Source organism: Tilletiaria anomala, assembly GCF_000711695.1.
Source record: "Tilletiaria anomala UBC 951 chromosome Unknown K437scaffold_136, whole genome shotgun sequence".
Lineage (NCBI taxonomy): Eukaryota > Fungi > Basidiomycota > Exobasidiomycetes > Georgefischeriales > Tilletiariaceae > Tilletiaria > Tilletiaria anomala.
In genome coordinates, this window is record NW_013546886.1 from 24,969 (window position 1) to 38,015 (window position 13,047).

General features: G+C 58.3%; 4 protein-coding genes across 4 annotated transcripts; 2 read left to right on the forward strand and 2 right to left on the reverse strand.

Moving 5' to 3' along the window:
• Positions 1–152: 152 nt before the first annotated feature.
• K437DRAFT_240621 (MCM-domain-containing protein) lies at positions 153–3,578 on the forward strand. The gene is made up of 4 exons (XM_013384960.1): positions 153–278; positions 368–780; positions 858–3,060; positions 3,141–3,578. The coding sequence occupies exons 1-4, from the start codon at positions 276–278 to the stop codon at positions 3,501–3,503; spliced, it is 2,982 nt and encodes a 993-aa protein (XP_013240414.1). The 5' UTR covers positions 153–275; the 3' UTR covers positions 3,504–3,578.
• Positions 3,579–4,308: 730 nt separating this feature from the next.
• K437DRAFT_259758 (uncharacterized protein) lies at positions 4,309–7,398 on the forward strand. Its single transcript, XM_013384961.1, has one exon. The coding sequence runs from the start codon at positions 4,382–4,384 to the stop codon at positions 7,193–7,195; it is 2,814 nt and encodes a 937-aa protein (XP_013240415.1). The 5' UTR covers positions 4,309–4,381; the 3' UTR covers positions 7,196–7,398.
• Positions 7,399–7,415: 17 nt separating this feature from the next.
• K437DRAFT_259760 (acetyl-CoA synthetase-like protein) lies at positions 7,416–10,694 on the reverse strand. The gene is made up of 4 exons (XM_013384962.1): positions 10,254–10,694; positions 9,292–9,538; positions 8,284–9,213; positions 7,416–8,198 (listed from the first exon to the last, which is right to left on the reverse strand). Exons 1-4 carry the CDS (start codon positions 10,402–10,404, stop codon positions 7,526–7,528), a joined length of 2,001 nt encoding a protein of 666 aa, XP_013240416.1. The 5' UTR covers positions 10,405–10,694; the 3' UTR covers positions 7,416–7,525.
• A 380-nt stretch (positions 10,695–11,074) lies between these two features.
• On the reverse strand, positions 11,075–12,546 carry K437DRAFT_259761 (bola-like protein). Its single transcript, XM_013384963.1, has 6 exons — positions 12,146–12,546; positions 11,968–12,005; positions 11,818–11,846; positions 11,525–11,592; positions 11,373–11,381; positions 11,075–11,230 (listed from the first exon to the last, which is right to left on the reverse strand). The coding sequence occupies exons 1-6, from the start codon at positions 12,239–12,241 to the stop codon at positions 11,222–11,224; spliced, it is 249 nt and encodes an 82-aa protein (XP_013240417.1). The 5' UTR covers positions 12,242–12,546; the 3' UTR covers positions 11,075–11,221.
• Between the last annotated feature and the right edge of the window lie 501 nt (positions 12,547–13,047).

The window sequence follows — 13,047 nt, forward strand, 5'->3', positions numbered from 1 at the left end:
GACGCGGGAGCCGCGCGTCAACCCGCAAGAGACGCGTGCTGGTTGGATGGCTGCTTTACACGCGCCATGGGGAAGCGGACTCAACATGCGTCAATTCATCGCCATCGCCTCTGCTTACAGGCTTTACCTCCATCACCTCGAGCTGTTTCTTTCATTTACCATCCCGTCTATCCACATCGTGCTGGCGAGCAAAACAGCAAAAGCTTGTAGCTCCTCACCGTCGCTGCTCGGATCTGCTCATTGTTGACAGCACAGCGATCGGCGCGCCTTCCACAATGGTACGTCCGCATGATGCTCGGCAGAACGTTCCGAGAAAGGTGCAGGCAAACGCTGATTAAACCTTCCCCTTTCTTGGCTCTGCATACAGTCTTCCTCTTCGCCGCCCCATGGGCCTGGCGCTTCTCGCAAGCGCCAACGCTCTCCATCGCACAGAGAGCACCTTGGCGCCGCATCCACAGCAGGCCCCTTCGACGCATCCTCTCCCGGCGGCATCACGCTGACTGGAGCAGGAGCGGGCCTCGCACACACACCAGGCAGCAACATGCGCTCTTCACCGCCGCCATCGTCTCTTCCGCCTTCGTCACCGCCCAACGCCTTCTCTGACTTTGATGACGCCAGCGGTCTCGATGACGATGGCGATGACGATGACGGACCGGCACGCAGACGGGACACCCGCGTCGTCGACGATGAGAACGAGGCGCGCATCTTTGGCGACAACTATCACGAAGATGAAGATGAAGATGACGAAGGCGAGGACCTCTTTGGCGAGAACATGCACGAGTGAGTAGATAAATTTGGAGATCACCTTTGAGCCAAACGGAACTGCACGGTGACACGCTCCGCTTTGGCCACGCCAGAGATTACAATCTCAACGACGGACTCGACAACTATGACGCAGTCGACATTGATGATCAGTCGGTTGCGTCTATGGACATCAACACGCGTCGCCTCGCCGAACTTAAGATGAGCCGTCGCGACCGACAGGAGCGGGCGACGCGTGGTGCCGCCGCGCGCTCACGTGCACCCGCCTTTTTGCAGAGCGACGAGGAGGAAGAAGACGACGACGGGGGCATCCTCCGCCGGCGCAGGCGAAGGCACTACGACGAGGCGATCGAAGACGACGCAGCGCCTGACGAGCTGCCTCTCGACCAGCTCGCCGACATCAAGACGGATAGCATTGCCTCGTGGATTGCGACCGAGAACGTGCGCCGCACGATCGTGCGCGAGTTCCGTGCCTTCCTCGTCACGTACGTAGACGCCGAGGGTGTGTCCGTGTATGGCCAGCGCATCAAAACGCTTGGTGAGATCAACTCGGAGTCTCTCGAGGTCTCCTTCCTACACCTCGTCGACAGCAAGGCCATTCTCGCCTTCTTCCTCGCCAACTCGCCCGCGTCGATCCTTCCCATCTTTGACGAAGTCGCCTTCGACGTCGTCCAGCTATACTACCCCTCGTACAACCGGATCCATCCAGAGATCCATGTCCGCATCGCCGACCTGCCTTCATCATCGACGCTGCGCGACCTGCGTCAAGGTCATCTCAACTCGCTTGTGCGCGTCAGCGGAGTCGTAACGCGCCGCAGTGGCGTCTTCCCACAGCTCAAATACGTAAAGTTCGACTGTCTCAACTGTGGTGAGATCCTGGGGCCATTCTTCCAAGATGCCAACCAGGAGGTCAAGGTGTCGTTCTGCTCCAATTGCGAGAAGCGCGGACCGTTCCGCGTCAACGCCGAGCAGACGGTCTACCGCAACTACCAGAAGATGACGCTGCAGGAGTCTCCAGGGAGCGTCCCGCCCGGTCGACTGCCGCGCCACCGCGAGGTGGTCCTCCTATGGGACCTCATTGACAGCGCCAAGCCGGGTGAGGAGATCGAGGTGACGGGCGTCTACCGCAACAACTTTGATGCCAAGCTCAACAGCAAGAACGGCTTCCCTGTCTTTGCGACCATTCTCGAGGCGAACCACATTGCCAAGAAGGACGACGCCTTTGCCGCTTTCCGCCTGACCGAAGAAGACGAGAGTGCGATCCGCGCGCTGAGCCGCGACGATCGCATCGGTAAGCGCATCATCAAGTCGATCGCACCTTCCATCTACGGCCACGAAGACATCAAGACGGCCATCGCTCTGTCGCTTTTTGGCGGCGTACCCAAAGACGTCGGCGGCAAGCACCGCATCCGTGGCGACATCAATATTCTCATGCTCGGTGACCCGGGTACGGCTAAGTCGCAGTTCCTCAAGTACGTCGAGAAAACGGCGAGCCGGGCGGTGTTCACGACAGGTCAGGGAGCGAGTGCCGTCGGTCTGACGGCGAGCGTGCGCAAGGACGCCGTCACGCGCGAGTGGACCCTCGAAGGCGGTGCGCTAGTGCTTGCCGACAAGGGCGTCTGCTTGATCGACGAGTTCGACAAGATGAACGACGCAGACCGCACATCGATCCACGAGGCGATGGAGCAGCAGTCCATCTCGATCTCCAAGGCGGGCATCGTGACGACACTTCAGGCGCGCTGCGCAATTATCGCGGCAGCTAACCCGGTGCGCGGGCGGTACAACCCTACGATCCCCTTTGCGCAGAATGTCGAGCTCACCGAGCCGATCCTCTCGCGTTTCGACGTGCTGTGCGTCGTGAAGGACACGGTCGACCCGGTCAAGGACGAGATGCTCGCGCGCTTTGTTGTTGGCTCGCACCTGCGCTCGCATCCGACGTTCGACGAGGACGTGGATGAGGCGCGTGTCGCGACGAGCCTCGACGCGGACATTATCCCGCAGGAGCTGCTAAAGAAGTACATCATGTATGCGCGCGACCAGGTGCGCCCGAAGCTGCACTCGCTCGACCAGGAGCGTCTGGCAGGACTCTATGCGGACCTCCGCCGTGAGTCACTCAGCACTGGCTCATACCCTATCACTGTGCGACACCTCGAGAGCATGATCCGCATGGCGGAGGCCAGCGCCAAGATGCACCTCCGCGATTATGTGCGCAGCGACGACGTTGACCTCGCGATCCGTGCCGCCGTCGAGTCGTTCGTCAGCGCACAGAAGATTTCGATCAAGAAGACGCTTGAGCGGGTGAGTTGCGTGGAAGCTACAGCGAATCGATTGTACTTGATCGCTGACAGTCCTGGCGGGCGGTGGATTCTATCATACAGGGCTTCCGCAAGTACATCCACCAGGCGCGCGACCACGACGAGCTGTTGTCGTTCATGCTCGGCAGCATTGTCAAGGACCGATTACGCTTCGAGACGCTCGGGCAGCAACGGCGGCGCCGCCGTCAGCAACAGGAGCAGCAAGGGGGAGGCGCTGACGCAGAGGAGGACGACGGGACACACCTGGTCAGCGTACCGCTTGCCGAGCTGGAGGGCCGGGCAAAGGAGCTGGACATCTTTGACATACGGCCGTTCCTCGCGAGTAGGCTGTTCGCGGCGAACGGGTACGCGTTTGACTCCAACGCGCGCACTATTTCGAAGCGCTTTGGACATTCCCATGGGCAGCGGCGCGAGGAGTTGCTCTGAACGGATGTGTTTCATTTGTATTTCACTGTGTTTTTCGAGGTTTTCAACATGTACTATAGTTGATGTGGGAATGGCGATGCTGCTAAAAAGCATTTCACTGCATGGGTTGGTCCAATACAATAAATGGGAATGCAGATGGTTCACGACGCAACCGCAGATCCAGCTGCATGCGGTAGTCAGAGGGCATCTCAGCAAGGCGGCTGAAGGCATCGCGCCTTGAGCGGGTCAAGCATGGGCCGGGCGAATGAAGGATGGGGTCCTCCTTGACATACGAGCCAGTGCATGCCAATGTATAATTTACGCGCACAGGCGGGGCGATGACCCTGCAGCCGTGCGCACCCTTCCGCAAGATGCCGAAGGGGTAGACCACCCCCTCACAAGCCTCTGTGCTTGCCAGCCCGCCAGCTAACAAATTGGATAACGCCATTGGGCGTGCTGTGAAACACCAAGTATTCGACTAGAGGGATGCCAGCCTACCAAGCGGTACACTGAGTGACAGGTGGTTTGAAGATGTGGGTTTGCCGTCACCACTTTTTGGGGTTATCAGGCCTATATAAGAAAGTTGCAACAGCAGGAAGAAAGGTGTCACGTGACGATTTACCCGCTAAAGGAGAGTAGGTGAGTGCTGAGTTTTACAAGGCAACAGGCTAATCGCGGCTTTGGCGGTGTAGATAGGAAGTACTGCACGTAAACCCATACAATCGCCCATGCGTGTCTCTGCCTTGTTATTGTAATCCCACCAGGCAACGGCAAACTCACGCTTATGCCAACTCTCACCATCGTCGTTCTCATCCCCCAGGCCATCGCGACGTGGCCAAGTTTACAACATATGGCTGACCATCGACAAGTGGCAGCTCATCCTTGCGCCAATGCCAAGCATGCCCATCACAGACATCTACCACCACGATGGAAGCGGCAGCAACGGCAAGGGAAACGACGTCAGCACGCATGCTGCTGCTCCCGCCGGCCATGCCGATGGTGACGACGGCAGCGACAGCCTCGCAGCCGCATTCACGAACCTACCCCCAGCTGGTGTAGCACCCGCTGCAGGCACCAGCAGCGCAGGCAACAGCAGCCAATGCGACAAACAGCAACAACGTCAGCAAGAGCAGCTTCTCCAGAGCCTCAGAGCTGCAGCTGCTTCCTCGGCAGCGCACAGCGCCGCTACGCTGCATGCGTTCAATAATAGCGCCCTGCCGGCCCATCTGCGCGATCACCTCTCTTCCCAGTTGCATCACCAACAACACAGTCGGCACCATCATCTACCCCATCACGATGATCATTCTCTTCATCAGCAGCAGCATGCGCCGATAACCCCACCTCCACCGCCTCCACCTGCCCCCGCTCCAGGGGCCGATACAGATGCAACAGGAACCCATGACTTAGAGGCGGACACAACGGACCCGCAGGATGCCATCGCCGCTGCCGTCGCGGCAGCTGCAGCGACTGCGACAGCCAGCCGTCATCACGGGCGTGACGAGGACGAAGGCAGCATTCATGATGCTGAAACTGATAACGGTGCCGTGCTGGGATTGGAGGACATGCAGGTTGTCGAAAGCGCAGATGGCGCTGCCGGCGAGCATCCACATGCCGCTGTTTCTGCAGAACTTCCGCAGCAGGCGCAAGAGGGCGAGCCTCAACAGCAAGGCGTGGAAGGCAGCAATGTCAGAGAAGCAGGCGACCCAGGCTCCCTTGTTCAAGGCCCTGGGCCATACACTTTCCCTACCGACCTGTCCCAGTACGAGTACGGGGACACGGAGGAGCTCACATCTTCCGTACAGAATCTTGCCAATCGACACGGCTTCCGCGTCACGAGGCAGAACATGCGCCGAGCGACGTCGACCTCTATTTCCAAGAACGCCGATGGGAGCAGCAGCGGCAGTGCGAGGAAGAGACTGAGGTTGGAGGATACCTTTATCGGCGGCGTCGGAGAGCAGAGCTTCATCAATATCCCCAACACCTCCGAGCACGATGCTGATTTCTCAAGCATCAGCGTCCATATTCCGTCTGATGCCGCGGGTCTTGCGACTTCGTCCTCCGCTCCCACGACGACCAACGGCGCCCCCGCCAGTGTGGATCATCACACGCTCGGTGACAGCGCAGTCGACAGCGCCGATCCGGACAACGACCCTACGAACTGGGTGCGCGTCGTTTATTTCGCATGTTCGAAAGGCACGCGGCAGCGCGCGCGCAAGCCGCAGGGCGACGCGCAGGAGATCAAGGCGCGCAAGAAGCGCTCCGGTGAGCCGGGCCAGGAGTGCCATTGGCAGCTCAAGGCGGACCGGCGCTCGCCAGCCGAGCCGTTCCGCCTGACAATGCTGCGCGCTGAGCACAACCATGACGTGCGCGACGCGCTTGACGGCAGCGCACCGCATCGCTTGCAGCGCCGCGACAAGGCGCGCGTTTGGGAGCTTTACTTTCGCGGCGGGTTCAAACCCAAGGAGATCGCCGCGGCGCTATCGGCGGACACGTACTACACGGTCGTCGCTCGCCAGATCGAAGACTACGTGTACAACTGGAAGGCGCAGGCACCCGAGGCGGAAGTCGCTCGCGCCGGCGAGCAGCGCGCCGCGAGTGCCGATCGCCTGCGCAAGGCGACAGACGAAAACAAGAACAAAGATGAATACGCACGCCGCCTGCGCGAGCACATGCACGCGCTCGAAGACGAGGCCAGCGAGATGATGCAGCACGCCCTCATCGTCGCCAATCCAAAGAGCGGTGCCAGGTCCGTTGGCGCCAACCCGACGGGCCGCCTAGGCCGCCACTACAAGGGCAACACGCTCAGGCCACCTGGCAAGTTCGCCGCTGCCGACCAGGCGAGCGATCAGGGCAGTACCCCTCCTAGTGCAAGTCGGGACGGAGGCGCTGAGAATGCCGAGTCGGCAGGCCCCAAGGATGAAGAGCCCGACGCCGATGGCGGTGAACATCAGCTGCAACAGCAGGACGGTGACGAGCATAACACAGCAGCCGCAGTCGCAGCAGTGTCGACTTCTCCCGCACAAGCTTTACCACAGGCGATCATCATCCCTGCTGCTGGTGCTAGCTCTGGCACCAATGGCTCCGCTTCCGTCGCCGCCCGACATCCCGGTACCACCAGCGGCGGTGCCAAAGCCTCTGGTAAGGGCACTGCGAATGGGCGCGCAATCACGAGTAACGCCCGCACAGACCATAAGCAGCAGCAACAGCAGCAAAATTCGGAGGCAGGCCCAACAGCATCATCGACCACAGCAGCAGGAACAACAACAGCCGGTACAGTGCAGACGCCGCCGCCGCCTGCCCCGGCATTAACAGCCTCGCCGCGCGACATGAGCATCGCAGTCGAGAATGCCAAACGCGCCTTCCGCGAGAGCCTCGTGCAGCAGGGCGTCGCGGCAGACAGCATCACGGGCGACATGCTCAGCGAGATGCTCTTGCGCGGTCCCGCCGCCGTGGCCGTCGCTGCTGCCATTGGCGGGGGAGCACATAGTAGCGGCGGCGACGGGCAGGATGGCGCCGCCGTCACTGCCGGAGAAACGGGCACGGGTGAGGGTGATGGGGGCGAGCAAATAGGTGCGCATGCAATTGGAAGTGCCGTAGACGCGCAGGGGCACGCGCAGCAGTCTGGAGCAGCACAAGACGACGCAGACATGGACGACGATCTGGGCGTCGAGTTCTGGACGACGCTCAACCAGGATCTGCAATCGGCTACGTAGGAATGAGCCCGCGGCAAAGCACACTCTGCACTTGTACCTCTTCAGATAGAACAGATATCCAAGAGATGCGATATCCACAAGCTAACGTGCAGCCCGCGTTGGGCCGATGCCAATGCAGCACTAACATGAGGCCCAGAATGACAGAGATTGGGGCCAGGGAAGCTTAGGATGTATGATATTAGTAACATGGTTGATGATGGACAGATGCTCGCGGAAACAAGCCGCGATGCAGTCATACGAGAACATGCCAAAAGGGGGAAGAGTGAGCCTATCGGTCGAGAGCGACGAGACGAGGCGGGAATAGGAGAGTCGGTAGAAGCCTTTCCAAATCTACGGGTAGACCGTATTGATCTGGTCCTTGTACTTTTCCTCCACCTTCTTCCGCTCGAGTTTCTGCGCGGCGGTCATAGGCAGCTCCTCGCAGACAAGGATGACAGTCTGGAGTTGCTCCATGGCCTTGAAACCAGCCTTCTTGCCGACCTGATTGACAGCGTTGAGGACGACACTCCTGGCGTTCTTGTCCTTGATCAGCTCGGCGAGCTCAGCGTCAGAGCCAAGAGCGCCCTTGAGGTTCTGCTCGTGCGGGAAGATGACAGCCATGGGCTGCTTGGCGTTGCTGTTGGCGACGACGCAGATGTTCGAGACGACCTCGCTGGCCTTGTACGTCGACTCGAGGCGCTCGATCGCAATGTACTCGCCGCCGGAGAGCTTGACGAGGTTTTTCTTGCGATCGATGATGCTCAGCGTGCCGTCCTTGTTCCACTGGCCCACATCGCCCGTCATGAGCCAGCCATCGTCAGAGATGGTCTCCTTTGTCACATCCTCGCGCTTAAAGTACCCGGACGTCACCGCCGGGCCGCGGATCAGGATCTCGCCTTGCGGTGGATCGTTCGAAGCAAAATAGCCCGCCTCCGGGACGTCGATGAGCTTGCACTCGATCGCAGGGCTGATCACACCGACGCAGGTGTACTGGTAGAATTCGGGCGTCAAAATGGCGCACATCCTGCGAATCAGCGAAACGGGAAGAAGCGTCAAAATATGCCTCAAGCGCCAAGCAGCCGAAAGAGCAGCCAGGGGATGACACTCACGCAGACGACTCGGTCATGCCATATCCCTGCAGCAACTGGACAAGCGCGACGTTGAGGAACTCCTGCGTCTCGCGGGAGAGCGGCGCACCGCCGCTGAGTGCGAGGCGGAGGCGACCTCCGGTCTGGTCGCGGACCTGCTTGAAGACGACATTATCGACAACCCTGGTGAGGATGGGGACGTTGTTCTTCTTGATGGTCATAGCGGCGTTAAAGACGTTCTTCTTGATGCTGCCGCCGGCGTTGACCTTGGCGGCGATGCCCTTTCGGATCAGTTCGAACACTGCGGGCACGCCGACGAGCACGCTCGGGCGGAACGTCTGCAAGTCGCCCTGGCAGTTACGCGTGCTGTTGCTTGTCAGCGTCTTGACGCGGCCGTAACCCATGGTGACGCCGGCGGTCATCAGTGCGCACTCGACGACAAACTCGAGGATGTGCGCCAAGGGCAGGTACGCGAGGAATGTGTCCATCGGGTGGAGATAGTCGCCGAGCAACAACAGCACCGCGCCAATGGCTGCAACGATGTTAGACTGCTTCAGGATTACACCCTTGGGCTTGCCCGTCGAGCCAGATGTGTACATGATCGCAGCGATATCATCCGCCTTGGGCAAATTCGGCTCAGCAGGGTGCTCCTTTCCCTCCTTAAAGAGCTCATCGAGGTGCAGCGTCCGTCCCCCGCGCTCCTCGAGCGTCTTGGTGATTTTCTCCAGCGCGCCCTTCTTGTCTTCGCCATCGTAGATGACGTACTTAAGGTGCGGCGTGTCCGCGACGACATTGCCGAGGGTCCCGAGCAGTTCAGCGTTAGTGAACAGACCGACGACCTCGGGCTCGTCCAGCGAGTGCTGCAGTCCCTCCTCGCCGAGCGTGTCATAAGCAGTACAGAAGGTGATCCCTTGTGCAAAGCAGGCGTGGGCCATCAGCTGCCAGTTGACGCTGCAAGATAAGAAATGATCGCGCCTTCTTGTAAGCGGGCCCACACCCAAACATGCGTACAGCCAGTGACAGACTCACGCTGTAGATGCATAAATGTTAAAACGTGTGCTGTTGCTAAGGCCGAGGTGGATGAGGCCGCTGGAGATGACCTTGACGCGGTCCGCGAACTCTTTGTAGGTGATGTACTTGTAGTCCGACAGCTCAAAGTACTCCCATGTCTTCTTTTCCTTCTGGTACTTTCCGTCCACCTTTTTGGTGATCTCCTTCTCCTCCTTGTGCATCTTGATCAAATCTCTATATCCGACCATGGGCTTGCTCCCGAACTCTGCGAATTGGAAACGTGGTTGGAGAGATAAAGTGAGCGTCAGATCCAGTCAGACCAACTGTGAGCGGTCCAACGACTGCCAAGAATTCAACACTGCAGAGACGCTCGAGAATCAGAGGCAGTACATTCCCGGACGCCCGTCAGTGCTGTGGGTAGCATGCACCTGCGCGCCAACGCTAACTTGAGGAAGCCAGGTCTGGGCGGGAGGCATTCTAAAATGGAATGACCCCCCTCTCTCTCTCTCTCTCCCGGGAGAGGGGGGGAGCTGCGCTTTCGCATGCTGAGGTTCGTCCTTTCTTCCAACTGCGAGTACCACTGCTCTCCACTTCGGGGGATCAGACCACATCCTCGTGAAAAGCTCGCAGCGCACGCCGCCAAAGCGACCCCATCCTAGCCTGGGGTGTGCTGGCTGTATGCCATGTCGCGAGCTAGCATGTACCCAGCTTGTGGGGAAAGACATCGCGAGTCGACATGTGCACTGCTGCGGTAGACTCGAAAGGCAGAGACCGACCTGGAGCCTCGAGCAGAATGCTTCGGCAGGCGCTTGTCTCACCGCCGCGCACCGTCAGCACTCGATACCTGGCTGCATACATTACCTCTCTTCTGTTACGCAGCCCCCGCCAAGAGACGAGCGAGTAGACACCTGCACAACGCCTAGACATAGGTGCCTCTCACCAATCCTCTCCATTGCACTGCTTACACATCGGCGACTCACTATTGACTGCATATTCCAGCACCTCGGCCATGGTATTAACACCCTCGACGGGCCGCTCAACCAATTTGTCGGGCGAGCAGAACGAGCGGCGGACCTTGGTCTCGCCTGGTTTCGCCTCGCCTACCTCGACGGTTGCTTGACGTGGCGCCATCGTTGCGTTGCTGCGGTGCGAGGCGGGTCGCTTGGGAAAGGGAGGAGGGGGATGGGGTGCTCTGTTGCTATGGTGCTGTGGAAAAGGCGGCAGAAAGGCTGTGGTCGATCACCGCCAGTGTTGGACGCTGTCCGTTTCTCTCTCTGTGTCGTTATCCCTTGTTGTACATCGACAGCACGAATCAAGGGTTAGCAACCATTTGTGGGAGATATATATATGCGGGGAAACTTTCCATGGGTCTGTGGGAGAAGGGGTGGCGAAGATGGACTCTGTAGGAGGATGAGGATGCGCGGCCGATGGAGGAGACGAGACCGAGACAGCCTGCGGGGCTGGACAGTGATTAAAAGCGTGAGAGTGGGTGTGAGTGTGGCCCGAGCGAGGGAATCATAGCAGTGTCGCGGCGGGTGTGCGCAAGCATGCTGCCCCAGTGCGCCGGGTGAGACTCTTGTGTGAAATCTGCTCTGACGCAGTCCAGTTGCCAAGCACCCTCCCTGCGCCTCCCGACTTGAACATCTTGGCAGAGTGGCGTGGCGCAGTTATCGGCCAAGTGTGGGGTTACCGAAGAGTGCGCATCATCCCAGAGGAATATCTGCGCCTTGAAGCCAATACAAGTTGAGTCGAGTGCCCCAGTGCCGTCCGATCACCTAATCATGCATATCCTTCTCCACCAGCTGGTTCAAGTATGTTCTATTAGGATGCAGGTGTGGGTGCACATAAAGCCACCAATGCCTCTACACATCGTTTGTTAATGCTACATCACAGAGGCGAGCGAGTCGGCGGGGCACGCACACCCGTTGAGGCGTAATGCTGAACGCTTTCACTGTGACTGGGCAGGCGCGGAACATCGGAACCCGGAGCAAGAACAGAAGGGGAGACGGAGGTGTCAGCACAGCTCGTTTGAGGGTCCGCTCTATGTCTCGCATAGGCACGGATGCAAGGGAAAAGGGTGGCAAGGAAGGTACACCCACCTCGTATTGCTTCAACAGTTAATACACCGAGTGTGCGTCACCGAAAGGAGTAGGGTTATTGAGGACGGGCGCGTGGTAGTCAGCATTGGCCCTCTGGGCAGTCGGTGCGGTGCAAGGAAAGAGCATACGTCTTGTCGTCATGCGCAGCTTACCTTCGGCGTGTATGTCTTTTGTGAGAACGCGTGCATCTGCGCAATTTCGTCCTTTAGCGATTCGTTCACTAAATACCAAGGTAGTGCCGCAATGCAGGTGTGAGGGAACGAAACAGTTGAGATGCCGTGGGACATGGCAGCATCATGTAATTTGCAGGTATTGGTGAGCAAATGAGCAGAGAGAGGGTGGTCAGGTGGAGCAGATTCAGATGGACGCATCACAAAGATTAGCACCGCTTGTCATCTCTGATCGTCTGATCGTTTGACCAACAGCAGATGAGCACAAAACTCACCTAATCGATGTCGTTTAAGCGTCGTAAGCCTTGCACGATCGCACAATGAGAAGAAATGGTCGGTCAGGCAGGTTCAAGATGAGCGATGGCAAATGTCAACTTCTCCAGGCAAGGAAGTAGAAAGATACAAAGGCAGAAAGGAAGTCTCACCCTTCGAATGCTTCGCTGACGATGACCACGTCGTATGCCTGCAAACAAAGAGGTGCGTAGGGGGTGTCAGCGACCCGCTTCTTTTCTATTGTGCAGCCACCGATCTTCTACAGAGCCACAAATAATTTATAATGCCGCAGACTGCAAATATGACCGGCGTAGTGAGCGCACAACTCACCTGGCCGCAACCTCCTGAGACGTCTGAGACGACGGCTGCGCTGACGCCTTGGATCTTGGCGCGGATCGCATCTTCCAGCTCTTTGGAAGTGACCATGGTATTCTCAAAATGGGGACGCGCTCACCAAGGCGTGGTGACTTCCTTCTCGGAATGCCAATTGCCGTTCGTCCGGACGAGAGAGCTAGAGCTGTCGGAAAGGCTTTAGGCCCGATGCGCGAGCGTAGCCTTCCCCACGCTGCTGATCGCGCTCTACAGATCTGCCCACGCGGCGCAAGGTGCTAAAGGCTACGAAATGCTGATGTGTTTCGAAGCTGCTGGTTTTGACTTGAGAACTGTAGAGAGACCCCGAAGTCGTCTCTCACCGAAGACCGAGAGAATGAGAGATCTGATACAAGAGGGGCATGACCCAAGCGGCAAGGGCGGAGCTGACAATGAAGGCAATGCCCACACAAATTATTTTGCTTGATTACATCGTTCCTAACCCTATTATCCTACCGTGCTTCTCAGTTTGAAAAGGGGTAACATTATTCAATGGGTCGCTTTTGCAAAATATTCGGCAGAATGGGTCGTTTGAAGTGGGAAATTTTCAAATTGCGTCACCGACCAATTATCAAAATTTGACAAGCCCAATTGAGCCAGTTAGACGATTTGACCCGATGAAGGAGCCGTGCCAGGCGCCGGCTCGATGGCGAACAAGACGATGGGAGGAGCAGCTGCCGTGCCTGCGGTCAAAAGTGTCACCATTGAAGGCAATGCAAACATTTAGAAAGTAATTTGTGATAGCGGTCGACCCCGTGATATCCAAGGGTGGCTGGGGAGAACGACAAGCTCGACGACGCTATCGCCAACATCCAAGCCTGAGTTGGTCTATAAATGTAACTTGCCATCCTCCTGAAGGAGAC